At 43.5% G+C, this 26,495-nt stretch overlaps 3 protein-coding genes and 1 non-coding gene across 9 annotated transcripts in view; 3 read left to right on the top strand and 1 right to left on the bottom strand.

Annotated features, from left to right (window-relative positions):
- Positions 1-26,495, top strand: part of PRRC2A (proline rich coiled-coil 2A) — a 122,446-nt gene that overhangs the window by 20,415 nt on the left and 75,536 nt on the right. For all 6 annotated transcript variants that reach the window (XR_005743489.1, XM_040323104.1, XM_040323102.1 and 3 more), the window contains exons 2-8: positions 7,703-7,840; positions 11,310-11,487; positions 13,121-13,220; positions 13,341-13,413; positions 16,215-16,358; positions 17,216-17,397; positions 21,125-21,204. Coding sequence is in view for 5 of the 6 variants with exons in the window: in XM_040323104.1 (XP_040179038.1) it covers positions 7,729-7,840; positions 11,310-11,487; positions 13,121-13,220; positions 13,341-13,413; positions 16,215-16,358; positions 17,216-17,397; positions 21,125-21,204 (869 nt within the window). In the remaining variant the exon portion in view is untranslated. The remainder of the gene's footprint in view (positions 1-7,702; positions 7,841-11,309; positions 11,488-13,120; positions 13,221-13,340; positions 13,414-16,214; positions 16,359-17,215; positions 17,398-21,124; positions 21,205-26,495) is intronic.
- LOC120914801 lies at positions 2,786-2,916 on the top strand. The gene has a single exon (XR_005743808.1). It is a non-coding gene; the product is annotated as a small nucleolar RNA SNORA63 (small nucleolar RNA).
- LOC120913271 (putative nuclease HARBI1) lies at positions 22,440-25,265 on the top strand. Its single transcript, XM_040323107.1, has 3 exons — positions 22,440-23,516; positions 24,534-24,893; positions 25,062-25,265. The coding sequence occupies exons 1-3, from the start codon at positions 22,814-22,816 to the stop codon at positions 25,064-25,066; spliced, it is 1,068 nt and encodes a 355-aa protein (XP_040179041.1). The 5' UTR covers positions 22,440-22,813; the 3' UTR covers positions 25,067-25,265.
- LOC120913269 overlaps positions 25,122-26,495 on the bottom strand; it is a 6,226-nt gene continuing 4,852 nt past the window's right edge. The window contains exon 8 of the mRNA XM_040323106.1: positions 25,122-26,495. This exon is cut by the window's right edge and continues 774 nt beyond it. The gene's annotated coding sequence lies outside the window, so the exon portion shown is untranslated.

The following is a 26,495-nucleotide window of genomic DNA, read 5'->3' as shown; positions in this document are numbered from 1 at the left end:
TTTTTTAATTCAAAAAAGTGATTTTTTTTCCAAAAAAAGGGGGGCTTGTAAGACCGCTGCGCAAATACGGTGTGACAAAAAGTATTGCAATGACCGCCATTTTATTCTCTAGGGTGTTAGGAAAAAATATATATAATGTTTGGGGGTTTTAAGTAATTTTCTAGCAAAAGAAAACTGTTTTAGTCTTGTAAACACCGAATCTGAAAAACACCCAAGGTCCTTAAGTGGTTAATGAATAAAAAAAAAAAAGAAACAGTAAAGTTAGCCCATAGTTTTTATTTTATGGGGACAGGTAAAGGCACTAGTTTTCCGTAAATAGCCGACCTGCGAGTCGGCGCTATACAGCGCCTGCACCCGCCGTGTAGAGCTGACTGCGCAGGCGCCATATAGAGCCGACTTGCAGGTCAGCTATTTACGGAAAACTGGTGACGCGCTTTATGCGCCATGGGAATATTTTCACCAGTCGTCAATCGGCTAAGCTTTCAATAGGAACGCCCAGTCCCACGGGAGTCAGAACCCGGAAGCCTGGGCGAAAATAACAATTAAACGGTATGTACGGAGAAAAAAAAAATACCAGCATACTTTACATGTCATTAGTATGCTGATGTAATGTTGGATACCGTATTTATCGGCGTATACCGCACACTTTTTTGCCCTTAAAATCAGGGCAAAATCATGGGTGTGCGATATACGCCGATACCCGCTTCCCGCGCTGAGTTTGAACTGCGCCGCCGACATATACCGAGCGCAGTACACTCGGGTACATTCGGCCAGGTTCGGCTTCGCTCACGGTGCCTGAGTGTACTGCGCTCGGTATATGTCGGCGGCGGCGTTCAAACACAGTGCGGGAAGCATGGATTCGACTGAGACAACACTGGAGGACACCACCAAGGCTGCAGACGGACGCCAGACCGGACAAGGCCGCCGATGGATGCCGGGCAAGACACCGACGAGGGGCATTCAAACTTTTAGGTTTTTTTTTTTTCTTTCTTCTAAAATTTCCCTTCTAGGTTGGGGGTGTGCGCAATACCCAGATAAATGCGGTAATTGTTTTAGGGTGAACCACCACTTTAATAAACTACCTTTTTTACATGGAACTTTTAGAGGTTGTTAACCATTACACAATCAGCAAGACTGTCATTATTTTCCCCATATTTACATTGAGACCATTTGGTTCAGAATATATATTTTTTTCTTGTTTTCCTCCTCTAAAACCTGTGTGCGTCTTATGGTCAGGTGCATCTTATGGAGCAAAAAATACGGTATGTGCCCAGCTCAAATTTCATGAATCGGGTTTACATCCACTTTAAAGGAGAAGTCCAACCTGAATTTGTTTGGCTGGGCTTTTCCTAAGGGTCGCAAGAGTGCAATTCGTTTTGCACTCCTGTGACCCGTTTTCAGTGAAGAGCGGTCTGAAGTCCGCTCTCTGCTGACGTCGCTTTGATCAGTCCAGGTACCATGCCATCACGACAATGAAGTCTGGATCTGCGGGTGCCTGAACTGATGGGCGTCTCAGCGAGCCTCTGAGATTGCCGCTCACCGCTTCAGTGAGCGCGGAGGAGCAGAGCAAGAGAGATGCTGACTAACAGTCAGTAGCGCTCTGCTCGCAGAGCCGAGAGAACCGAGTCATCGGCGGTGTTCAGTGGCTCTGTTCTCAGTGCAGAGACAGCAGGGGACAGATGCAGCATCAAACTGATGCTGCATCCACCTAGGTAAGTATGATTATGGGAAAATAATTTTCCCCATACTTCTCTTTTTAAGGTAAAAAAAAACCTGCATGCAGCCCCCCCCTAAATACTTACCTTAGCCCAATCTCGATCCAGCGATGTGCATGAGAACAGCAGCTCCCTCTGCTCTGTACCTCCTCATTGGCTCAGACACAGCAGCGGGCGCCCTTGGCTCCTGTTGTCAAGCAGGGGGCGGGGCCGAGCAACGCTCCGTGTGTCTTATAGACAGACAGAAGCGAGCATGCACGAGTGCCCCCAAAGCAAGAGACTTGCTATGGGGGCACTCAGCGGGATGGGCCAGGAGCGCCGGCAGGGGAGTAGAGGAGGATCGGGGCTGCTTTGTGCAAAACCATTGGATAGAGCAGGCAAGTTATAAGATGTTTGCTATTGAGAAAAAGAAAAGAGCCTTTTAAAATCGCTATAAGGGCTTCCTCCCACACATGGGCTTGGTAGGTTTGTTGCCTCTGAGCTGCTTTTCTGCCCTTAGACTCCATTCACACCTGAGCGACAGCCGCGTTCGGCGGTAGCGGCGTATTTTGCCGCGAGTGTGAAACTTACAATTTTTTTTTTTTTTTTCAAAGTCTTCCCATTGCTGTCAATGGGCAAACGCCAATGTCGCCTGAAAAAAAGGGTCCGGGACTTTTTTTCAGGCGACAGGCGTTCGGCGTCTATGAGATGTGAACCATCTCCATAGACAGCAATGGGAATTCTCCCCTCTAGCGGCAGAAGCGTCGGGCGTTTTGTCGCTCAGGTGTGAATGCAGCCTTAACAAGTCAATGTAAATACAAAAGCAGATCACGGAGTGATTCAAAACAACTTGGAAGCACCTAAAACCGAATTGCATTTGAATTGCTTGTTGAGGTCAATTGAATGTACATTTTGATTGGTGCTGAAATAGATTGGTAGCTCTCTGGTTTCTGCCTTTCTTAATGAACCTGTTTGACTATTTGTCAGAAGAAATATAAAATTGTACAGGCAAAGCTGTATAAGGGTCTTAGTCTCGGCACCATGATTATTCAGGCACCTACTTGCCCTGGTTGGTTAAAACAATAAATAATACGCAGGTTAAGTTACAGTATAGCTGTGAAGTGCTGTTCTGTCGTTCCCCCTGCAAATAATAAATTGCTTCCTACTATCCCTGTCTGTTCTGAAACCAATACAGCCGACAGGGACGCTTGGTCTCAAACAAGTAAAAAAAAAAAAAAAACAGTAGTTCTATTCCCTTAAAGTTTATGAAGGGAGAAATCTTCTTTTGCCCACGTCGTCTTTCCTCAGATCCGAGGACATTATCATCAGGTCCGATCTGGAAAGGGCTTTTTTTATATGAAGACCATAAGACCCCTTTCACACTGGTGCCGCCCATAGCGTCAGCGGTAAAATGCTGCTATTTTACCGTCAGATTTGAGGCGCGTTTCGGCCACTAGCGAGGAGCTTTTAACCCCCGCTAGCGGCTGAGAAAGGGTTAATACCGCCGGCAATGCGCCGTTACAGCGAAATAAAAAATAAAAATTATTTATATATATATATATATATACACACATATATATATATATATATATATATATATATATATACATACACACACACACACACACACACACACACACACACACACACACACACACACACACACACACACACACACTTTAGTACTGTATACACTTTAGTCCTGAGCATAATTACTGGAATCAATAGACAAAAGTTTAAGATGTAGACTCTTCCTGAATTTAGTTCCAGCAGCAGCTAGGATGTTGCCCATACTGCTGCCAGAACACAGTGCTGCATATTGTATGTGGTTTATTCTACTACAGTATAGTAACCTTCCTGGCCAGGGCAATTTTCAGCTTTTAGCGCTGTCGCTGTTTAAATGACAATTGCGTGGTCATGCTACATTGTACCCAAACAGAATTTTTATATTTTTTCCACACCAATAGAGCTAACTGTTGGTGGTATTTGATCACCTGCGGTTTTTATTTTTTGCAAAACAAAAAAAGACAGAAAATTTGGAAAAAATTAATGTTTTTAATTTTGTTTCTGTTATAAAATTTTGTAAATAAGTACATTTTCTCCTTCACTGATGTGCACTGATAAGCTGGCGCAGATGACGTGGCACTGGTAGGCGGCACTGATGGGCACTGAAAGGCTGCACTGATGGGTACTTATGATGGGCACTGATACGTGGCAGTGATGGGCACTGGTATGCAGCACTGATAGATGGCACTGATGGCACTGACAGTCCTTGGGGTTGGGCAGTGATTGGCATTTCCCTGGTGGTCTAGGGTGGCATACCTGGTGGTCCTTGGCGGGCATCCGAGGGGGGGCTGCGCTGATGAACAATCAGCACAGACCCCCCGTCAGGAGATCAGCCTGTCTGACACGAGGGAGTAAAAGCCGATCAACTGCTCTTCCTGTTTACATGGTCAGCCATGATTGTTGTTGCTTTTACTTTAAAATTATGTTATTTAAATATTTACCTTATAAGTGGTATAAATGTTAATAAAAAAAAAGTTTTGAGCTACCCTTATTTTGCTTCAAAGTTCTATATTTAAAAAAAAAAATTCCCCTGAAACTTCCCTCTTAAATTGGGGTGCGTGTTATACACCGGTGCGTGTTATACGCCGATAAATACGGTATGTTCCTTGCTATAGAACATTATTTTTTTTATCAAGTTGTTATGAGTAAAGTTCCACTTTAAGTCTAATCCTTGTTGTCCAGCCAAGCTACCGGTATGGTGAGTGAGTGAGTGAATTACTTATATAGCTCTACAAATGCGAACTAAATCGCCTCAAGGCGCTTGGCATCCATTTTCCTTCTGAATAACCCTCAGAATAGATGGATCTTTCGTTTTTTTCTGAAGGCCAGGTGATCAATTTCCCTTCGGATATTAGTTGATAAAGCGTTCCATAGTCGAGGTCCTTGAACTGAAAAACGACGTTCTGCTTTGGTCTTATATCGGGCTTTGGGAATTTGTAATCATTTTTGGTTGGTTCATCTAAGAACTCGGTTTAGGTTTTGTTGTTGTATTTTCTCAATTAAATATAGGGGCGCGCTTCCGTGTACACATTTGTGCGTTAGGCATAAGGCCTTGAAAGTGACTCGGTCCTTTATGGGCAGCCAATGGAGGGATCTCAGGGACGGGGTGATTGGTTCCCAGGGTTTTTTCCCTGTTACCAGTCGAGCTGCCATGTTTTGGATGATTTGGAGCCGGGCAAGCTGGTACTTTGGGAGTCCGAGGTAGAGGGCATTTGCATAATCTAATCTGGAGTTAATGATTGACCCTACCACTACTGCTGTGTCTTCTTTGGGGATGAAGGGAACAACTCTTCCTAGGAGCCATAGAAGATGATGCGATCTGCTAATTACTGATCCTATTTGTGCATCTATTGTCATGTCAGAGTCAAAGATGACTCCTAGACTTTTGACCTTGGTACTGGGGGTGATGGTTTGTCCCAGAATGGGTGGTGGTGTCCAGGTAGTCCTGGCCAGTTTCCTCCGGTTTGCGTGGAGTTGAAGGAGTTCTGTTTTTGCTCCATTGAGTTTGAGGTGACTCTCCGTCATCCAGATGTCTATCTGAGTGAGGCATTGTTCTAATACGGGGTAGTGGTTCTTTTTGTCTCTGATACGAAAATAGAGTTGTGTATCGTCCGTGTAGGAGTGATAGAGAAGGTCGTGATTACTAATAATATTTAGGAGTGGGCGGAGGTAAATATTGAATAGCACGGGCGATAGGGGAGATCCCTGAAGGACTCCGCAAGACACGCTGCGTGATTCAGATGTGAAAGGTCCTAGTTTCACTGTCTGGGATCGATTTTTCCAGGAATGATGAAAACCATGATAGATCCGAGTCTGCCGCTCCAGCTATCTCTGTGAGCCGGGTTAGCAACATTTTGTGATCTACTGTGTCAAAGGCAGCACTGAGCTCCAGCAGTTATCGGGAGACGAGATTCTCCGTCGTCTGCTGCTTCGAGGGCGTCGTCCCATATTTTGAGAAGGGCTGTTTCTGTCCTATGACCTGGACGAAAACCCGATTGTAGTGGGTCCAGGAGTGTCTAAATGGTGTTGTAGTTGTTGTACTACTACCTTTTCCATAACCTTGGAAAAGATGTTGAGGGAGGTTATCGGTCGCCAATGGTACTAGTCAATATTCAGCCTTATGAATGTCAGATGGATTTTGCCTGTACAGTTGACTGTCCTCCTATGCCTGTGGGTACACCAATTGTATCTGAACCCTCTTGGTAGGCCTCACAAGAGTGAGAATATTCCTGGTGTATATTCCATACTGACCATGGTTAGCCAATGGAAGGAGGGTGATGGTTTAATCTACTAACTTGGTGTGTGTTGGCAACTGTTTTTGAGAGAATAGTGTCAAGACTAAATAAATTCTACCTTTTCCAGTAGAGCTGCACGATTAATCGCGAAAAGATGGCGATCTCGATTCTCACTCACCCCCCCCCCATGCGATCTCCAGGCTGGATGATCCCCGATTTTCGGGGGCAGCCATAGGAAAGTCCCCGACTTCGGCCTAACTCCGGAGCGGCGGCCATCTTGGTACACCCGGCGGCGGCTGTCTCGTCAGGAAGTGACGTTTCTTTGCCGCCATCTTGCTCCACCCCACACTCCTGCACAGTGATGTTAGTGAGAAGTGGGCAAGCGGACACCTTGTTACACCCAACGGAGTTTTAGATTTCACAGTTATTTTCAACACAAAATGGAGCTTATATGCTTAAATACAGTTGGGTAGATTCAAAAAGAGTTAGGCCGGCTTATCAGTAGAGAAGCCGACCTAACTCAGAATCTACGCCGACTTATGTTTAAGCGTATGCTCAAACAGAGATACGCCTAAACATATCTAAGATACGCCGTCCTATCTTAGATTGCAAGATTTTGGATGGCCGCTAGGTGGCGCTTCCATTGCGGTCGCCGTAGAATATGTAAATGAGGAGATGCGCCGATTAACGAACTTACGCCCGGCCGACTCAGTACTTTTACGCCGTTTACGTAAGAGATAGGCCGCGTAACGTTAGAGCTAGGCCCTAGTGGAATAGTAATGTCAAGTATGGCCGCCGTTCCCGCGTCGAAATTTAAATTTTTTACGTCGTTTGCGTAAGTCGTCCGTGAATCGGGATTTACGTCCACGTCAAAATCAATAGGCCCGTGGGGCGTACTTGGCCGCAATGCACACTGGGAAATGTAGGCGCCCGGCGCATGTGCAGTTAGAAAAAACGTAGAAAACGTAAGGTCAAGCACTATTAGCATACAACACGCCCCCCTAACACACATTTGAATTTGGCGCCCTTACGCCCGCCCGCTTTAGGCTACGCCGCCGTAACATAGCAGGCAAGTACATTGAGAATCATGTACTTGCCTAGCTAACTTACGGCGGTATATGTATATGTAAATATGTAAATCTGACGGACTGTTTACATGTTAAATTTTAAAAGCAGCAGCAAACCTTGCATGCTTGCTTATGTGACAAAACACCCCTGATTTTCACATTTAGTTAAATGTGAAAATCGGAGGTGTTCTTTCACATTAGCAAGCATGTAAGGTCAGCAGGTTTGCTGCAGCTTTTAAAATTTAACATGTAAACAGTCCGTCAGATTTACATATTCTGTATTTAAGCACATAAGCTCCATTTTGTGTTGAAAATAATTTTAAATACATTTTTGAGAATCGTGATCTTCATTTTTCCCAGAATCGTGCAGCTCTATTTTCCAGGCAGATCCATAGGACTCGGTGACCAAAAACTTGGAGTCTGCTGGACGTGGCAAAGACTACAATCATGGCAATGATATAGCAACTGAACAGCCAAAACTGCCACATCAAAGCAGATTATCTACATAGCCTGCAATAGCTGCAGTTTAGGGCTAGTTTGCATGGTAGATTCATTGTTTGATCTTCTAAAGTTTTAAAATTCCCAAATTTACATTTTTTCCCCACTGATGTTCCTTTTTTCTTTTCATGTGGTTTTCCAGTCCTTACTCAATGAGCTTCCCCCGCAATGTCAGAGCGGCCGGGGCAGACTGCAAAAGGGAAGGATGGCAAGAAGTACTCGTCCCTCAACCTGTTTGATACATACAAGGGCAAGTCCTTAGAGGTGCAGAAACCAGCAGGTGAGAGAATTGTTGGATGGTTTGTTTTCAGCTCCACTCCACTCCATGTGACGCCAGAGGCTATGGAGTAGTGCGAAATCAGACAATTTATTTAAATGTCCAAATATGTGAAATAAAATCCACCATCCAAAAGTAAAATAAACAGTGCAAACGTGTAGCACCTAAAGAAAAATCTTGTGCAGATCTAACACCAGAGTGATCTTCCACCTTACAGCCAATGGACACGCTTACCAGGATGATATGACTTTATCATTTAGGAGATGTCAGCTAGAGCTGCACAATTAATCGTTAAAAAATCGCGATCTCGATTCAACACCCCTGACGATCTCCAATGCAGAGTTTGCCGATTCTTTCTCGCTCACTCAGCTGTCAAAAGATTCGGGCAGTCTGCCAAGTTTTTAACAGGAAACTTTGTAACTAATACTTCTTTCTTAGATCAAAGGGATAAAGAAAAAGATCAGTCTGCCAACTTTGTAACGACATGAAACAGTGTAACTAACTTCCTTCTTAGAGCAAACTTATGTGTGTAAATGCAGGAAATTTAACCACTTAAAGTCCAAATCTTTTTCGACACATGTTTCTTAAGTTAAAATCAATATTTTTAGAAAATGTTTAGACTCCCATGGACGGGCATGTAATCGCCATCATCATCTCATGAATCGAAATAAATTTACCTCAAGAATTGGGATTTTAAAGGCAATGAAAAAATATACACATATATTACTCAAAATACCATACAAAACATAAGTGCTCCACAATGTGGAACCACAAGATTAAAATTGGAATTGACATAAAATGCATGAACATTAGACATAAATACATAGAAACTGCATCAGACCCCAAGAATGTTGTAGAGCAGGGATATGCAGGGATATGCAATTAGCGGACCTCCAGCTGTTGCAGAACTACAAGTCCTATGAGGCATAGCAAGACTGACAGCCACAAGCATGACACCCAGAGGCAAAGGCATGATGGGTAGTTTTGCAACAGCTGGAGGTCCGCTAATTGCATATCCCTGTTGTAGAGAATCCTGGATCTCGCCACCCATCATCTCCAGGAATTGTCTCTACAACATTCTTGGGGTCTGATGCAGTTACTATGGGCCAAATCCACAGCCCCGCAGCGCAACGTAACCTAAGTGATTTAAGTTACACTGCCGCAAATTTCCTAAGTTAGGTATCGATCCACAACACACTTACCTGGAAATTTGCGGCGCTGTAACTCAAATCCGTCCGGCGCAAGGCGTGCCGAATCTAATGGGGCAAATCCCATTTAAATTAGGCGCGCTCCCGTGCCGGACGTACTGTGCATGCTCCGTCGGGTAACTTACCCGACGTGCATTGCGCTAACTGACGTCGCTCCGACGTCATTTGCTTAGACGTTAACGTAAATGGCGTCCAGCGCCATTCACGAACGTCTTACGCAAACGACGTAGAGTTTAAAATTTCGACGCGGGAACGTCGGCCATACTTAATAGGGCTTAGTCAAATAGGACTCAGCCCTATTTTTACGCGGTTTAACTCGACGTAAACTACGTAGATTTAGCGCGACAGGCCAGTCGGAACGTTCGTGGATCGCCGTAAGTGTTCATTTGCATATTCTAGGCCGGCCGCAATGGCCTCGCCACCTAGCGGCCGGCCTAGAATTGCATCCTTAAGATCCGACAGTGTAATTCAATTACACATGTCGGATCTTCTGCCTATCTATGGTAAACTGATTCTGTGGATCGGTTCCATAGATAGAAACAGGGATACGACAGCGTATCGGTAGATACGCCGGCGTATCCCTTTTGTGGATTACCCCCTATGTATTTGTCTAATGTTCATGCATTTTATGTCGATTCCAATTTTAATCTTGTGGTTCCACATGGTGGAGCACTTATGTTTTGTATGGTATTTTGTGTAATAAATTTGTATATTTTTTTTCTATATTTTTTGATTGCCTTTTTAAAATCCCAATTCTTGAGGTGAATATATTTTAAAATCAATATTTTTTTGCTAGAGAATTACTTGGAACCCCCAAACATAATATATATATACACACACACACACACACACACACACACACACACACACACACACACACACACACACAGCGGTCTTTTAAATGCACGTTTTTGGGGGTAAAAATACACTTTGAATAAAAAAAAAAATGAAACAGTAAAGTTAGCCCAATTTTTTTATTATTTTAATGTGAAAGATGATGTTACGCCACGAGAATCGTGATCTATCTTCTAAGCAAAAAATTATGATTATTCTTTTAGCCAGAATCGTGCAGCTCTAATGTCAGCATGCGCTTTATATTATGAATAATAGCAACAATTCTAATAACATCTTTAAGTTGTGTGTTATTGGACTAATCTAGACAATTACTGCTGGTGTCCACACCCATACAATCCGATTCAGTTAATCACACTGGGGTGGATTCAGGTAGGGGCACGCAAAACTGCGGCGGCGTAGCGTATGACATTTACGTTACGCCGCCGCAAGTTTTACGGGCAAGTGCTTGATTCACAAAGCACTTGCCTGTAAAGTTACGGCGGCGTAGCGTAAAAGGGGCCAGCGTAAGTGCGCGTAATTAAAATGATCCCGTAGGGGGCGTGGATCATTTAAATTAGGCGCGTTCCCGCGCCGAACGTACTGCGCATGCGCCGTCCCTAAAATTTCCCGACGTGCAATGCGGTAAAGGACGCATTGGTTTCAACGTGAACGTAAATGGCGTCCAGCGCCATTCACGGACGACTTACGCAAACAACGTAAAATTTTCAAATCGCGACACGGGAACGACGGCCATACTTAACATTGGCTGCGCCTCCTAATAGCAGGAGCAACGTTCCGACGAAAACGACTTACGCAAACGACTTAAAAAACTACCGCCGGGCGCACGTACGTTCGTGAATCGGCGCAAGTATGTAATTTGCATACTCTATGCTGACAACTACGGGAGCGCCACCTAGCGGCCAGCGTCAGAATGCACCCTAAGATACGACGGCGTAAGAGACTTATGCCAGTCGTATCTTAGGCTAAAGTCGGCGTATCTAGCTTTCTGAATACAGAAAGTAGATACGCCGGCGCAACTTGGCAATTGCGCGGCGTATCTAATGGATACGCCGGCGTAATTGCTTTCTGAATCTACCCCACTGTGTTTTGCAAACTGTTTTTGGGGTGTCGTTAAGTTAACATTGACATCCGCTGTGGTTCGCATGAAAGCACTGCGATTGTGATGCAGTGCGGGAAACAGGAATTGCTGCAAATCCAGCACTGCATCAGTGTGAAAAGGGCCAAAAGCTGATTGGCTATCATGCACAGCTGCACCAGATTCTGACTGCTCCAGTTTTAGTAAATCAATAAATGTGTTTTGCTCAGATTTCTTTAATGCTTTTTTTTTTTTTTTTCCTTGGGCTATTAAAGATTTCATTTGATTTGTTTTTATTATTGAACCTAACATTTTAACGTTGATTATCCTCTAGTTGCCCCCCGCCATGGCCTGCAGAGTCTCGGTAAAGTTGCCATTGCCAGGCGTATGCCCCCCCCAGCAAACCTGCCAAGTCTGAAAGCAGAAAACAAAGGGAATGACCCAAATGTCTCAATAGTTCCCAAAGACGGATCAGGATGGGCAAGCAAGCAGGATACAACAGAGCCAAAGAGGTGAGAAACGGTCATGCTGTCTGTGGTTGAGCATGAGGCTAATGCTATATTATTCATGAGCAGGATTCCTATTTAAAGATACTTTGGGCCAGATCCACAAAAGGGATACGACGGTGTATCTGCTGATACGCCGTTGTATCCCTGTTTCTATCTAGGCGACTGATCCATAGAATCAGTTTCGCATAGATAGGCAGAAGATCCGACATGTGTAATAGTTTTACACTGTCGGATCTTAGGATGCAGTACCGGGGCTGCCGCTGGGGGGATTTTGCGTCGTAACCAGCGTCGGGTATGCAAATTAGGAGTTACGGCGATCCACAACGGTTTTTCGCGTTCGCTACGTCGCCGCTAGTATTTTTTTCCGTCGCTAATTTGCACTTTTTTTTTTCAGCCCTAACTTTAGTCAGCAAGTGTATTGCTGTCTAAAGTATGGCCATCGTTCCCGCGTCGGAATTTAAAAATCAACGTCGTTTGTGTAAGCCGTACGGGAATACGGAATTACGCTACGCGCGTCGCCGTTCGAAAAAATGACGTCACGGCGGGAGTTCGGAAACGGAGAATGCGCAGTACCTCCGGCGTGGGAGCGCGCCTAATTTAAATGGGACTCGCCCCATTTGAATTGGCCCGTCCTGCGCCGGCCGGATTTAGGATACACCGCCGCAAATTTCCAGGTAAGTGCTTTGTGGATCGGGCACTAACTTGGAAAAATTGCGGCGGTGTATCTTAAATCAAAAAAGTTACATTGCGCCCGCGATTTGTGGATCTGGCCCTTTGTACTTAAAGCGGAGGTTTTGCCAATTTTTTTATTTATTTTTTATGAATTTTTTTTAAAAGCCAGCAGCTTCAAATACTGCAGCTGCTGACTTTTAAAATATGGACACTTACTGTCCAGCGCGCCAGCGATGTTGGCAGCCGAGGACGCGCAATCGCTCGTCCCTTGGCTGCACCCGCCACCATCCTCGGTGAGCGAATCGGGAAGTAAAGCGTTGCGTGCGGGTAGGGGCACGACTGCCGCAGTAGTGCATTTCCGGAAGTGGGTGCAAATACCTGTCTTAGGAAGATATCTGCACCCTCCTCCCCCCGAAAGGTGCCAAATGTGACACCGGAGGGGGGGGGGGGGGGGGGGTTCCGAAAAAAGCAGAAGTTCCATTTTTTGGGTGGTACTCTGCTTTAAGCTGGTTCATTGCTTACTCTTGCATGTTTGGATTTCCACTTTTATGTTAAAATGTATTTACAGACCAGAACAAAAAAGTAAAAGCTTGCCGCTCCTTAAATGTGATGGCTGCATTAGGTTTCTTTTTTTTTTCTTTTTTTAATCCTTGAGTTTTCTGGATGTTGCTGGAAGAACAGCCTGCCTGTCCTCCAATGGGCAGACTTGTGCTGACAGGTCTACCTGCACAGCCATTCACTGGGAAGATCAGTGCACTGCTGTTTCTCAACCTCTAACCTCTCTCTAAGCCCCTTATGCAGCTGAGAACAGAAAATAAAAATATTTATAGTATATATTATATATAGCCATTCATTTCTATTTTAAACTGATTGTGTTTTACAAAAAGAGAGATTTCACCTCTACTTCAATTTTATCTTTATTTTAATAATCATTTTTTCCCCAATTCGTTCTCTCCTGCTTCAGTACCGATGTCTCTCCACCAGCGCAGCCGGAGTCGCAGCCACAGCCGGCTTCACAGACGTCTACATCAAACCAATCGAAGCGTCCTCCAGTTCCACAAGAGGTATTGTTATGTAGCTCTTTACCTATGAGTCTTTTTAGGAATATCTTGTTTTTTTTGACTGTCTGCATTCAAATCGCCTGAAAATACGTTCTGCTCAATATTGTATTTCTCTTATTTCAGCCCCCCCAACCAGCCGCCGTCGTGGTAAAGACTTGGGCACAGGCCAGTACCACACATGTAGCACAAGGAGATGGTAAGTAGCTCCTAATGTGCACGTTGCTGGTCTATTGTAAATAAAGACCATCACTTGGTTACCTGTGCACCCACTAAAATATGTTCGCATCTGCGCCAGGTGACCAGCTCAGCCTTAAACCTTCCGATCTAACGCTTACCACACACCTTACAATCTGACTGTATAATCTCCTAAAGATCTATAAAAACTATGTAATGCAAGGACCTGCTTAATTGAAATTTGAATTTGATACTTTTAACAGCTTCCTGTCCTTAAAGCAGAGTTCCGGCCACAATTTCACTTTTTTTTTTTTTTAAAGTGTATTTTTGTGCGTGTACTCGAGAGAGGAGCCGGACTGCAGGAGTTGGGAGTAGGCAGGCCTCCCCCAGAGGCAATCTGCCACCTTTCTCCATGCCCCGGGTGGCAATGGCGGGTGTGTGAGGGGGTCCTCCCACACAGCCCGCCCTACCTGCTCCGCTTTGAAGCCCAACGGGGCAGAGGGACTCCCTATAAAGGAGTGAGAGGATTAGCCCGCTCAACCAGCCCCATTAGTCCTTCGCCTCTCTTTTAGAGACCGCGTGGTCAATGTGAGTGTGTTAACCCAATTTCGAGTGCGTGTAAGTGTGGTGGTTTTTGTGGGAGGGGGGTGGGCGTACTAAGCGCAGGCTTACCTCGCATAGCACACCCACCGGGAGCCGGGCTGAGACCACCAAACTCAATTCACATGAAGCCGAGACCGGGATCCGAACCTCTAGCTGCAGAGGTGAATGGCTTGTCAGCGCAGTGCCAATCGCGTTGAGCCACCACAGCTCCCTACAATTTCACTTTTTAAATATAAATACCCCTGTAATACACAAGCTTAATGTATTCTAGTAAAGTTAGTCTGTAAACGAAGGTCCGTTTGTTAGGTTGTTACAGCATTTAGACACTTTATAAAATAGAAATTGACTGGGGCCATCTTAAGTGTGGGCATCATGAAGCCAGACTGTATGACTTCCTGGATTTCAGCCTTGCAGATCTCGCACATGCTCAGTGCTGCACAAGCAGTGTCCAAGTCACATGATTCTTCGAGACTGGGGAGTGCACAGACTCCTGGTAAGTTACACCCACTACATTCCCAGGAGTCTGTGCGGTGTAGGTTAAGCACCTAGGTGCAGGAAGAGGGTAGATTAACTATTCTGCCTAGCAACAACACTTTGAAGGCATCTAAAAAAAAAAAAAAAAAAATCTTAAAGGACTAATGACATTTTTTTAAAACTACTGATGTAATGTTATATTTATGGGTGGAACTCCACTTTAAGACGTATCCATACATGGGTGAGAGCAGTGGGATACATACAAGGGTTGGGAGCATTGATATCTTGGTCATTACTTTTACAGGTAATTCAGGTTGCCACCTTTTATCGTGCTCTCCCGTCCCACTGGGGACTCAAGTATCAATGCAATAGGTTGCATGAGTGCCCTTGACAGTGAGAGGAACTTCTGTTCTTCCCCTTCTGTAATGTAAGGATTTCATCACTACCGGTTTCAGTTAGTATTAAAATTATAACTGGCACCCACAGACTGGAATAAGATTACTTGAGAGGCTTCAGGAAAGCAGTTTGACACTTTTAAATGTGCCTTAAGAATGCTTATTCTTCATATTGGAATATCCAAGCCAAGTAAAATGTGCCAACCTTGGCAAAACCTGTGGTGAAAATGATACTGTGGGTGCTGCCATTACAGTATTTATAAGAATGTTGGCAATCTGGCTTTACTATTCATTGACCTGAATAAGGCACAGATTTGGAAGTCAGAAGGAAGTTAATCATCTGTATATGTGTTTTAGGTCTCTGATTAAGACCATTGGATTGATAAGACAGCCAGGCAACTAGCATTTTTAGAAGTATAGATCAGCGTTGGTGGAACTTTGGCCCAAATCTTTGCATGCCTTGGGTTTGGACCTCGTCATGAGTGACTTCATTATCCAATAGCAGGGGACAGGGCAAAGATCCAACGTTAAAGTGATTGCAAAGGAAGACAGTTTTTTTTATCTTAATGCCTTCTATGCATTAAGATAAAAAAGCCTTCTGTGTGCAGCAGCCCCCCTAATACTTACCTGTACTCCATCGAGATCCAGCGATGTTGCACGGAGACTCGGCTCTACGTGACTCTCCCACCTGATGGGCTGAGACACACAGCGGGCGCCATTGGCTCCAGCTGCTGTCAATCACATCAGTGAGCCAATAAGGAGAGAGGTAGGGCCTTGCCGTGGCTCTGTGTCTGAATGGACACACAGAGCTCGGCTCGGGTGCGCCATAGCAAGCTGCTTGCTGTGGGGGTTGTCGGGAGGAGCCAGGATCGCTGAAGAGGAGGATTTGGGCAGCTCTGTGCAAATCCACTGCACAGAGCAGGCAAGTATAACATTTTATTAAAAAAAAGAGACTTAAATATCACTTTAAGGTTCAGAGGTTATTATTTATTAATGTCTGAAAGTTGTTTTACTTTTGGTCAATGAAAGCCCAAACCAAGGGAGAGCCTGACCTATCTATAGTCGGTTGATCTTGAGTGCAGATAATGGTTGCCATCTTAAAGGGGTCATTGGATGGCTCTGATTTGCTATTCTAAGGGATGAGAATTATTATTTTTTTCTAAATGGTGATCTATAAAGTTATTTTGATTTGTGCAGAATTATAATTGAATTGGTATATAGAGGGGCAGTCCACTCTAATGGAGGCCATGTTGTCTGTTTTAATATATTGTTATAAGCTCTACATACTGTAATTTGTGTCCTCCCCCCTTTTTTTTTTTTTTTTTTTTTTTCTTTAATGCCGTCATTGTAGGTGGAAAGGCATCAAGCCAACTGTCGCCATTCTCTCGCGAGGAATTTCCAACCCTGCAGGCGGCTGGGGACCAGGACAAAAGTGGGCAAGACCAGAGCACCTCCGCTGTGTCGTATGGGCCAGGACCAAGCCTCCGCCCCCAGAGTAAGGCTTATGTTGTGTATGGGGCTTTCATCAAGCTGTACTCTAGAATTTTATATTGTGTGACCAGTCAAGTTATAAGAGAAGCCTTGTAGCAGGCTCTTGAGTTATCTATAATATAAAAGAATGTAAGGCTCTATACTGCAGTATCACAATGTGGATCCAAATCAGTAGAGAAAGTGCAGTGCCTGGTATGTGGACTTCTCTGGGCAACCTCAGAGTGAACACCGGGATAGTGGTAAAGCAATATACAAAAACACAGTAAAGGCCCTCCAGGGAGGTCCTATGAAAGCAGTCTGTGGAATGTAGTGTGGGGGCATGCCTTAAAACATGTTACCATTCTTCTGGTGCAATCCCATATGCCCTTTTTGCCCATGGTGTGTGGCTCTCTCTCGTTCCGGTGACATTGCTTCTGGGGACACAAAATAATCCAATCCCTGTGCTGCGGCCGGTGGTCTTCTGTCACGAACTTGCAGCTCCATCACAGCCTTCTGCCACAGACTCACAGCCCCTCCGGCACATCCCTTCCATCACTAGTTTGGGTCTTTCAACTATCGCCACCATGTAAGACATTTAGTTGCCGTTCATTAACGCATTATTTTAACTGGATTTCCTTGTCCCCTGTGGATCCTGGGTTCTGGTTAGTGCATCTACCCTATACAGTCTTCCACAGATTGCTTTCATCGGACCTCCCTGGAGCGCCTTGACTGAGTGTTTTTGTATTTTGAGTTATCTAGGCCATCAATAGTTGACCCTCTAGTGCCCTTTTTTTGTCAGATCTGGTTATGTTTGTCGCTTTTGTATGTTGAGAGGTGTTCTGCAGTTGATTTTACTGAGTGCCTGCTGTTTCTTCTTCACAGATGCCATCTCCTGGAGGGACGGGGGCGGGAGGGGGGGGCTGGCTCCGGGGGCCCTGGATGGCGATGGCCGTGAGATTCCTGACACGGCACACGCCCCCAGCAATGAGCCAGCCCCCCGTCCAGGGCTACCTCCCCCTGCTCCCCAACAGTTCCCTCAATATCGGGGGATGATAGGACCATTTGTAAGTATGAAAATTTGTTGCTGTTGCTTTTTTTTTTTTTTAACTCCTAAATATTGGTTTAGAGAAGTCACTTTTAAAAGTAACTTAATCTATTGCTTCTCTGTGTAACACTCTTTTCACTATGGATGAGAATTGTTGGTAATGACAGATGTGTGTAATGACAGCACTTTTGTGGTAACTCATATCGGCACGCATATCTTGTTTTAACATTATCATATCCAACTAAGGAACCTTTCACCTTGTGCGACTTTGGACATCGGAGTCGCATTGAAAATCGTACCCCATGATTCCCAATGATAACCATTCATATATATGCGACTTCAAAGTAGTCCCTGTACTGCTTTGGTCTGACTTTGATGCAAGTTGAGGTCCATAGACCTCAAGTTTACACAGGCATTCCCTGAAATCGCGTCAAAATCGCACGACTTTCAAGTTGCGGCAGTGTGAAAGGGGCCCAATAGGTTCTGACTGTGCCACTACTCAACAGTCGAGGTGTGCCGAATAACCATTCTGGTTTTCTGTCTATAGGCGGTCAAGGCAAAAAGGCAGGTTTTTCATCTTTTAGGTCTCCTTCACACAGATGTACCAATATTTACACCCGTGTGAAGGGAAATCTTCACCCACTCAGGATGCACAAGTGTTTTGTGCAGGCAGCCTGTTCAACTCAATGACAGGCTACTGGCTGGAAGGACAGACCTGCTCAGATCTCCTAGTTCATCCCGGAGTGTACATCTGTGCAGGAGCTCTGATCAGAGCACAGGCAGACTTCCCTTCACAATGGGGGATGGATCTGTACTTCTTTGTGAATGAGGCCTTATAGCCATTAGCTAAACATTGTTCCCAATAATAAGTTAAAATGTAACCATCTCATAGGAACTTATTTGCACAATATTTGAAGAAAGGCTAGAACCAGCAAAACAAAGTGTTCTGTGCAAAAGAGGTGATCTTGGATGATGGGTGAAGCGTTGGACGCCAAAAATTTTTTGCCTGTAGTGATGGAATCCAGCCCTCCTGAATATGGTTCCAGGTGGGAGCATTGGCTGTAGCTTTAACAATCTGCAATTTTTACCTAAATCACCATTAATTGTACATTGCAAGAGAGGTAATTCTTTCGGATTATGCTCAACTTCTAGGTGATTGGACACTGGAAAATAGTAAAGTTCGACTCAGCCCTGTATAACTCCAGCCACTACCAACATTGCCTCAGTTTTTCCCTGGTGTCCATAGGTAATGGACCTGTCTTTTTTTTTTTTTTTCCTTTTTGTTTTTGCTTGGATAGTCTTTCTCATGCAGATGCACCTTCTCTTGAGGGGCTGTACCTGGACACTGTGCAAGAACATGGAAGGCCTATAACAGAGATATGCAATTAGCGGACCTTCAGCTGTTGCAGAACTGCAAGTGCCATGTGGCATAGCAAGACTCTGACAGCCACAAGCATGACACCCAGAGGCATGATGGGACTTGCAGTTTTGCAACAGGTGGAGGGCTGCTAATTGCATGTCCCTGGCCTACAAGATGTTAGTTGCACTAGACCCTGCATGTGGCGCTCACATTGGCAGGTGGCTGCATCGCCTGAGTTAGCTGGTAGGGCGCTATACACGTCCATGAACGTGGTCTTCTGTGGCAGAGCCCAGTCCCTGAAGAGCCTGTGGGTAGCCTGATCCTGGAGAAGTGAAGACTTAGCAGGTTTGGTCTTCCAGTGTAAGTTGTCCTTATTATTGGGGGGTAATGGCGTCCTCAGTTGCTGGTTCCTGCCTCAGGCTAAGCGGAAAACACTTCCCTTTGGGAAAAATCCTGGAAATCCAAGCCTTCCAAGACTGGTAACAAATTTTCCCAGTTGAAGGGGCACCTCTACTTTTTTGCAAGTGTGGCAGGGACACGGACACCTTGCAGCCGTACAGACTTAAATGTCTCCATTGTCTGGATTCAAAATGTGTTCAAAGGCTATGGCTGAAGTTTTGCGACTTGCCTCCAAACCTGTTTGCTGCACTGGACCTGTTATGCTATCAGGTGGCCTTGACCTCTTTTCCAGAACCAGAAAGGTTTTGCAGTTACTAGAACCTAAGGTGCCCAAACTAAATGATGATATATGGCCCATTGTGGATCTAAAGTGCTTGAACAAGTTTCTGCATGTTCAAAAGCTCTGGAGAAATCTGTACAGTCGGTGAATACTTCTTTCCATCAGGGAGACATCTGGTCTTTGTGGACGTCAAGGATGCCTACCTTCACGTCCCCATTTAGCATCTCGTCAGCGATACCGGAGTTTTTCAATAGGGGAGCCGCATTTTCAGTTTGTCAGTTTGTGGCTCTGCCCTTTGGCCTGGCTTTGGCACCATGAGTTCGACAAAGGTACTGACCCTGGTGTTGGCACTTCTACCAACAAGGGGCATTACCATTCTGGGATATTTTGACCATCATCACCAGGCTAAAGTCTGCTGTTGGCTGACCTCACTCAGCTGGTTGAGGCTCTGGAAAGTTCCTGACTTTTATATCCGGATCCACCCAGATGCTTGGACTTGGAGCTGGCACAGCCTCTCAGCATGCAGCTGAAAGCCTGAGCCAGCAGCTCCCGTTCCCACCACAGCCTTGCGCTCCAGTCAGCACTGGAGTGGCTGAGCAGACAGCAAGTGACTCTCTGCAGACTGAATACCGAGAAGTAAGCAATCAGCAGTATTTGGTCGCTCAGTTTTCATGTATAGCTGGAGTGGGAAAAACAGCTGCAGCTGGAGTGGGAAAAACAGCTGCAGCTGGGATGGATCGGCACTGCAGCCATCTAGGTGAGTGGGATTGTTTTTTATTTTTTGTATTCCCCAACTTCTCGTTTAAGCAGTAGGGATACAGCAGCTGTCACTAGCAGCTAATTATAAGGGTGTACATAGGTTAGTATTTATTTTTCATAGGTTGCATTAAAGCATCTGTAACGTCTTTGCATCGAACCCACCTAAACATTTTAAATACTGATACATTAATTATTTTATTATATGCAGTCCTATGAATGCTGGGTTACCTTCTCCTCCAACAACTCCTAGGGATTGAGGCAGAGTATGCTGCTGTGCTGAATGCTGCTATATTGACAGCAATACTCCGTACAGCAACCACTGTCAATCTACAGATAAGGGTGGGCTTGAAGACTTGGCTGACTTTGGTAATCACAGTCCACTCAGGATAGTATATGGCATCGTGTACCCTGATGCAAAGAACTTGCTGGATGGCACAACTTTTAAAAACCTGTTTTTGTTGTCACCCATCTAGAAAGCTGCAGCTACTACCAGGATCACCAGGTATTTGAAGTTTACAGTAGAAAAAGAAGAATGGGCATTATATGTAACAAAAGCTATTATGTCTGCCTATTGCATTCTAGGAGTTTATAAACGCATTAAAGTGGTGGTAAAGGCAGAAGGTGTTTTACCTTAACATGACTGTAAACTTATTTTTTTGTAAATAAACATGTCACACTTGCCTGCTCTGTGGAATAGTTTTGCACAGAGCAGCCCCAATCCTTTTCTGGGGTCCCCTGCCGGCGCTTATGGCTCCTCCCATCGCCAAGTGTTTAAGTTAGAGGAAGCTGGAATGGCTTGAGAGGTATCAGTAGGCCGGGGATCCCTGAATCGATAAAGTACCAGTGTCTTTTTAATTGCCCAGCTACCATAATAGGAATTTGAATTTCATAGCCATTAGTCATTCCAAAAAGGTTTTTGTAGTCTTACATATATTATTTTTTTCCTAGATGTATCCCCCATATTTGCCGTTTCCTCCTCCGTATGGGCCACCAGGAGCCTTCCGCTTTCACGGTCCAGATGCACCAAGGTACTACGGAACATTTAAGCACAATGTGGTGACAGTGAGAGGATGATTTGTGATGATGAAATGTTGGTGTTGCCCATATTAACCAATCGGTGTGCATTTAACAAGAGACCTTTATCTAATAATATAAAAGGTGTAATACTTTTATGTACATCACTGTTGACGTAAATTCTCACCAGTAAGGGCACCAAATGCAGCAAAATATTTGACTTCAGACAGTACAGGACACAGGCATAATCTTGGAAAACTGTTACATGTTGCTATCTTTAGGTGATTGGACACTGGCAAACAAAATTGTTGGGACTCCTTTAAAATCCTTCCCACTAACAGATTGAATGGAAGAGAAAGTGATGAGCGCAACCTCTACATAAATCTCTAAATGGGATCCATGAGTGTACTCAAATCTAAAAGAAAATATGAATAAGTGACCAGGAAAAAAATGTCTGAAATGTACCAAATATGAATAAAGTGCAAACCCTGCAAAAAAAACTTGAGGGGGGTGCAAGGTCGCAAAACTAAAAAGCCCCACAGTGAAGTATAGTCCAAAAACTCCAGTGTACAGGTACCAGACCAGTTTGCCGGTACCGCAACAAACCAAAAAAAAAAAAAAAAAAGCGTAACAGTCCAATATAGTAGAATTCTTGCTCATGTATTGCCATAAAGTGCTTCAGATAGTGATATAAAGTGCTTCAAGTGATGATCCTCCTTACATGTGGGCTCACGGAGCGCTTGCCTCACCACCAGGAAAAACGAGCTTTATGTATCTCTCAAAACAGCTTGCTGAGACGTTGGTAATCGTTATGAACAGCTTCCTGATGTCCTTATTGCTGGTGGCGATCTCCAGTAAAATGGAGGCTCACAATGTGCATAGGGAAACGGACAGAAAAATAAAACCTCTCATCGTGAAACATATAAAACAAAGAGCTTTAATAGGGCCAAAAATAGGCGCTTACAAGCAGCATGAAAAACGGACAGGGAATTAAAACCGTCAATGTGGACGAAATCCATGTCACTTCCGGTCACATGCAATGTTTCTGACGCGTTGCGTCACCTCGTGACTTCATCAGAGGAATCTGATTGGATGTGAGTTTTCTTTATATAGACTCAAAACGGAAGTCGATCGGCAGCCATTTTGACGGAGAACATGTCTCCAAACCTGGCGGCGGCCATTTTGTTGGTAGGGTATTGGCAGACTACGGCGGCCATATTCCAGAAGGTCAAGAGACAATGGGGTCAATTCACAAAGCTTTTTTTGCCGATACCGGTCGTTATGTAAACGATTTCACACGTTATTGAATCAAGTCCAATTCACTAAACGATTTAACGCTTGTAAAAATCATCAAATAACGTTTCACTACACAGAACCGATATTTTTAGTTTTGAGTCGTTATTGAACGTATTGATCGTTGTTTTAACGACTCAAATCGTTAAATATGTACAGAAGTGCAATTCACAAAGGTTTTTTAGACAATTAACGATCGCTAAGCAATCGTTAAATAAGCACCTCCCTGAGGGTGGCGTTATGACATTTCCCAGGCGGTATATCATTTGTTGAGAGGAATTTTTTGGCGGTTTAGGCTTGTGGTAAATTTTGTTACGAGTTTTGTGCAAGATGGAACCATTTGGATGTGCTTTATTTGAACTGAAACTGATCCAGAGGCGAAGAAGGACACGTCAGAATGTCGTTCAGATAGAGAAACGTGTATTTCGTTCACGTACCTTTTTGGATCAATTTTCTGAAACCCAGGTGATAGCCAAATTTAGATTATCCTCTCCCATGATATATTCCCTGTATGATGAAATACACTTGGCCCTAGAAACACGCACGCGGAGAAGTAATGCAGTACCAGGTCTTGTGCGTTTTTTGGCAGTACTTCATTTTCTAGGAAAGGCCTCATACCAACATGTCAGTGGTGAGATTGTTGGCATCTCACAACCCAGTTTTTCCCGCTGCTTGGTCGACGTCCTGCAAGCACTGCGACAACTTGCTCCAAAATACATTCATATGGGCAAGTCACGTGAAGAGCGGGATCAAATAAAACGTGGTTTTTTTGACCTAGCAGGAATGCCCAATGTCATTGGGGCAATAGACTGCACCCATGTGCCATTATGTCCCCCATCAGAACAGGAGCACATCTACAGAAACCGTAAGGCTTACCATTCCCTCAACATCCAGGTGATCTGTGATTCGAACCTCATAATCCGTGATGTTGTCACCGGCTTTCCAGGATCCTGTCATGATGCCCATATATTGCGCCAATCGGGAATATATGATACTCTGGACAAGGACTTAGAAAATAATGGATGGCTGCTGGGTAAGTGTGCTCCACTGTTTATTTTATGGTGTGTTTTCCAGTTATAAATGCGTATTTATTTTTTTATTCCATACTAGACTGACATTAGTGCTATATCAGTAACATGACAGCTCAACAGCTTTACATTAATCAGTATTTCAAAAACATGTAATAATAAACTCAGAATTTAAATGTCCAAAATACTTTCAAGTACTTTTTAGTTAGCTATCACCTGGTTCAAGGTCCACAAATCTTTCCTTTCTCATGTGAGGTGTATTGTTGTTCCACATGTTCCGTGTGCACTGAAAAGTAGTCACTACTTCAAGCTTGCTTAAGTAATGTATTACACTATCATATTAAGACATCACATGAGAGCGCTAGGAACTACTTATCAAAACACACATGACCAAGGTGTGCCAAAGAAGCCACCCACCAGAATTAAGTACAGTACCTATATGTAAATGATTGCAGCATAAGATGCAACAATTTTGTCTGTAGTTGATTTACTTGAATGTATAGTTAATATTTAAATCTGGGAGTTCAACACTATCCCTTCGGTTAACCCCCCAATATGCATAACATCAAGCAGCACTACCAAGCACAACAATCACCCCCCCCCCATTGTGCATATGTATTGTACATGAAACAGACATGTCCCTCTGGTTCTCCGTTATAGTCCCATACGAGGTCTGCACTATAGTATTGAAATATTTATGACAGGCAGACTTTTCCTCCAGCATTTTTTTTTTTGCATAACATTCACATGCACTACACTACACTACAGTAATCATGGCCCACAACTGTGGTATGCTGTTGTGTTGTGAGTTAAGTACCATTAATGCTCAATCAAAAGTACAAATCCAGAACCTTGCCCCCACAAATAATTTTAAAATGTGCTTTATTAGACGTATGTTATCCATATGTGACTAACAATGGAAAATTTTCTAAAATGACCACACAATTGGCCACTACATCATGTGATTTAGCATGATTTCTTCTATACTTACAAATAAATTTATATTGTTTTAAAATTTATAGGAGATGCTGGTTACCCATGTCTACCATGGCTCTTAACACCAATCAACAGGCCATCCTCTCCTGCAGAAGCAGCTTACAATGTTGCTCATACAAAAACAAGAGTGGTGATCGAAAGATGCTTTGGTGTCCTAAAGAGCCGTTTCCGATGCATGTCCTTGTCTGGTGGATTCCTACAGTATTCCCCCAGTAAGGTAGCTGATATGTTCCTAGCATGCAGCATTCTCCATAACATAGCAAGGCATGGTGGACTACAAGAGGAACTAGACACCACAGTGGAGGATGACATGCCCACAATTCCAGTGGAAAATGATCAAAGGGGAAACACAGCAAGAAGTAAACTGATTGCAAACTATTTTTCAGGTAATAAACCACCGTAACATGGTTTTAATTTTCCAAACATCATCAGAAATGATCACAAACTTGCATTATTAAGTTGAAGAGACAGACATGCTGTAAAATGAATTATTTGGGCTGATCTTGTTTATCAATGTAAAATCTTAACCAATGATGTTTTTTTTATTATTTCAGGTTAACTCAACTCTAAAAACTTTGGAGAACTATAATAAAATTAAGACAAGAGTACAAAAATTGCAAAAAAATGAGTCTTTATTTTGTTTTTGTATTTTCACTTTGTTGTACTTCTTTTGCATTTATTTTTTACAACATTGAACAATAACAGTTTCAAACATGTAAAATAAAAGTTTCACTTAAAAGTCTTTTACAAAATCTAAATTGTGTTTGAATTCTTTATTGCAACAAATGTAAGTGTGGGTTATACACGCAAAAATTCTGTTCATCTGCTAATAAGTACCAACATTTTTTTGACATTAGTGAGAAGCAATAAAATAGAAGACCGAACTGTGTGCCAAAGACAGTTGAAATGCTGCAGTTGCCTGAAACCATGTCCTTGCCAGAAAGATGGTGAATGAAATGAGTGCTGTTAACTGCGTTGTGTGGGAGAGGGGAGAAATGAAATAAAACTAAAATAAATACCACCAATTGACGTAATGGCAGATGGCTATAGCCAACCTAAGGTAAAGAGAGTAAGTGACCTGTAAATAAGCCGTTGATATGCAAACCATTAAATAACACAATAATTGAATCATAATATTATATTTTTGGTGTTATTTATTGTTTTGTATATCATCACCTTCATCACTGGTCACTTAACTCTACCTTTGGTTGCCTATAGTCATCTACCATTACCCCAAATGTTACATATATTTTAATTTCTCCTCTCCACCCCACACCGCAGTTACCATTACTCATTTCATTACTGAGAAACAATGCACGTTAGTTAAAATGTTAACTATTCCACGCAGGGCATTTGAAAGATGGAATAGCGGTTGTCTACAAATTGCAGAAACATTTTTAACCTCATTAGTCAGGAAATGATACCTACATTCCATACCAATAACATGTGGTTTCAAAAGTTACAGAAGTCAAATTACAGCCAACACAACATCAAAAATATATGGTTGGGCAAGATGGAGTATGCAACCATTTGGATGTTTGTTTTTTTAGTATGAATCAAACTACCGGCGAAAACCACACAGAGAAACATGGTCCTTGCTGTGACAACAACAATGGATGGCGCATTTTAGTCACAGAGTACAGATAAAAAACCAAGCACTTGAGTGAAAATATCAATAATTTACATCCACGTGGATAAAATATAAAAAAAAAAATTTAGATCCAATAGTGTGCCTTCCTGACGGAAGAAAAGCATGACAAACCTGTCACATTTTCTGCTGTGACAAAGGGTGTCTGTTTCAAATGCGTAGACGTGATGTTATGTGATGTATTCTCCTATTAAACGAATATGATTGATGATTTTATGTAGTGCTGATGAATTATATCTCTACTCTGTAACTTCAACTCTATTACTATTGATAGTTCACTTCTACTTTTCAACAATCCTACCACTTTTTTTGCCTTACAACAAAAAAATGGTTCTGCTTT

The sequence above is a fragment of the Rana temporaria genome, chromosome 9, assembly GCF_905171775.1.
Source record: "Rana temporaria chromosome 9, aRanTem1.1, whole genome shotgun sequence".
Classification (NCBI taxonomy): Eukaryota; Metazoa; Chordata; class Amphibia; order Anura; family Ranidae; genus Rana; species Rana temporaria.
Note: the sequence above shows the minus strand (reverse complement) of the source record. Positions and strands in the feature narration are given on the sequence as shown.

Excerpts from the sequence above, each read along its gene's own strand:
- LOC120913271 (XM_040323107.1), top strand. The coding sequence starts at position 22,814 with ATGGAACCATTTGGATGTGCTTTATTTGAACTGAAACTGATCCAGAGG. Across the intron at positions 23,517-24,533 it reads AAATAATGGATGGCTGCTGG|GAGATGCTGGTTACCCATGT; the intron begins GTAAGTGTGCTC and ends TAAAATTTATAG.